The 2,500-nt window shown below is 37.3% G+C and overlaps 1 protein-coding gene across 2 annotated transcripts in view; it reads right to left on the reverse strand.

Moving 5' to 3' along the window:
- Positions 1-2,500, reverse strand: part of flnba (filamin B a) — a 181,127-nt gene that overhangs the window by 37,818 nt on the left and 140,809 nt on the right. For both annotated transcript variants that reach the window (XM_061940924.2, XM_061940917.2), the window contains exon 36: positions 1,230-1,358. In XM_061940924.2, the coding sequence (XP_061796908.2) occupies positions 1,230-1,358 (129 nt within the window). The remainder of the gene's footprint in view (positions 1-1,229; positions 1,359-2,500) is intronic.

Genomic DNA, 2,500 nt, shown 5'->3' on the forward strand with positions numbered 1-2,500 from the left:
CTCAACCCCATAGAAAATCTGTGGAGGGAGTTGAAATTCCGTATTGCTCGGCGACAGCCCCAAAACATCACTGCTCTCGAGAAGATCTGCGTGGAGGAATGGGCCAAAATACCAGCTACTGTGTGTGCAAACCTGGTAAAGACCTATAGTAATCGTTTGACCTCTGTTATTGCCAACAAAGGTTATATTACAAAGTATTGAGTTGAATTTTTGTTATTGACCAAATACTTATTTTCCACCATAATTTACAAATAAATTATTTAAAAATCCTACAATGTGAATTCCTGGATTTTTTTTTCACATTCTGTCTCTCACAGTTGAAGTGTACCTATGTGAAGTGTACAGACCTCTGTCATCATTTTAAGTGGGAGAACTTGCACAATTGGTGGCTGACTAAATACATTTTTGCCCCACTGTATATATATATATATATATATACATACATACATATATATATACATATATATATATATATATATATACATACATATATATATACATATATATATATACACATATATATATATACATACATATATATATATATATATATATATATATATACACACACACACACACACACACACACACACACATATATATATCTGTGTGTATATATACACATATTACTGTATATATATATACACACACACACACACACACACACACAAATATATACACAGATATGTATATATCTATATAGATATTTATCTATATAGATATATACACATATATATATATGTATATATATAAATATACATACAAATATATAAACACAAATATATGTATATATATACAAATATATATATATACACAAATATATAAATATATATACACAAATATACACCTATATATACAAATATATATACACACACACATATATATATATATATATATGTGTGTGTATATATACACACACACACACACACATATTACTGTATATATATATATACACACACAAATATATACAGATATGTATATATATCTATATAGATATATATGCCTCTGTCTCTCTCTCAGAAACTGGATGTTCTAAGGGAAACCTTGTGAGAGGAACAGACAAATTAGCAATAGCACTAGCATAGATCCCCGTGGGACACCACTTGGAACATTTACAACTGTACTATTAGGACTTTGGATGAACTCAACTTTTTACTTAGGTTTCAGCACATGCTAATATTTGGACGGAAAGGTTTTGAAACATTTATTAGTTTTATGTCCTCCCGCACCTTCTGAGGCGTCCTCCGTGTTGACGGTGAAGGCGGCCGTCTTGTTGGCGACGCCATAGCAGAGACCAGGACCGTAGGCTGTGACGTTTGGACTGCTGCCGTGGTTGACAAAGAACTGGAGAGGAGACTCTGCACAACACAATGAAATGGGATGAGAAACCTTACACTTAACCCACTACGGAAGGCAAAACCGACGGTCTTCGGATGGACCTGTGAGATTGTGAAAGTGATGGCATGTTTGGACTGTGACGTGTCAGGATGTGATGTCATCATCTATTTGGACCGTGACGTGTCAGGATGTGATGTCATCACCTATTTGGACTGTGACGTGTCAGGATGTGATGTCATCACCTATTTGGACTGTGATGTGTCAGGATGTGATGTCATCACCTATTTGGACCGTGACGTGTCAGGATGTGATGTCATCACCTATTTGGACTGTGACGTGTCAGGATGTGATGTCATCACCTATTTGGACTGTGATGTGTCAGGATGTGATGTCATCACCTATTTGGACTGTGACGTGTCAGGATGTGATGTCATCACCTATTTGGACTGTGACGTGTCAGGGTGTGATGTCATCACCTATTTGGACTGTGATGTGTCAGGATGTGATGTCATCACCTATTTGGACTGTGACGTGTCAGGATGTGATGTCATCACCTATTTGGACTGTGATGTGTCAGGATGTGATGTCATCACCTATTTGGACTGTGACGTGTCAGGGTGTGATGTCATCACCTATTTGGACTGTGATGTGTCAGGATGTGATGTCATCACCTATTTGGACTGTGACGTGTCAGGATGTGATGTCATCACCTATTTGGACTGTGACGTGTCAGGATGTGATGTCATCACTTTCTTCCACACATTCTCAATCAGGCTCTTTTTTACACACCCAATCAAGAGTGTAAACATCTTGACTGCATCTTCTGCACGCCACATGTTGACTACATACAGTATGTGTGTGTGTGTGTGTCTGTGTGTATTCTGACTAACCACATGTTGACTACATACACTATGCGTGTGTGTGTGTATTCTGACTAACTACATGTTGACTACATACACTATGTGTGTGTGTGTGTATTCTGACTAACCACATGTTGACTACATACACTATGTGTGTGTGTGTGTATTCTGACTAACTACATGTTGACTACATACACTATGTGTGTGTGTGTGTGTGTGTGTGTGTTCTGACTAACCACATGTTGACTACATACAGTATGTGTGTGTGTGTGTGTGTCTGTGTGTATTCTGACTAACCACTT

This window comes from Nerophis lumbriciformis, linkage group LG03 (genome assembly GCF_033978685.3).
Source record: "Nerophis lumbriciformis linkage group LG03, RoL_Nlum_v2.1, whole genome shotgun sequence".
In the NCBI taxonomy this organism is placed as follows: domain Eukaryota; kingdom Metazoa; phylum Chordata; class Actinopteri; order Syngnathiformes; family Syngnathidae; genus Nerophis; species Nerophis lumbriciformis.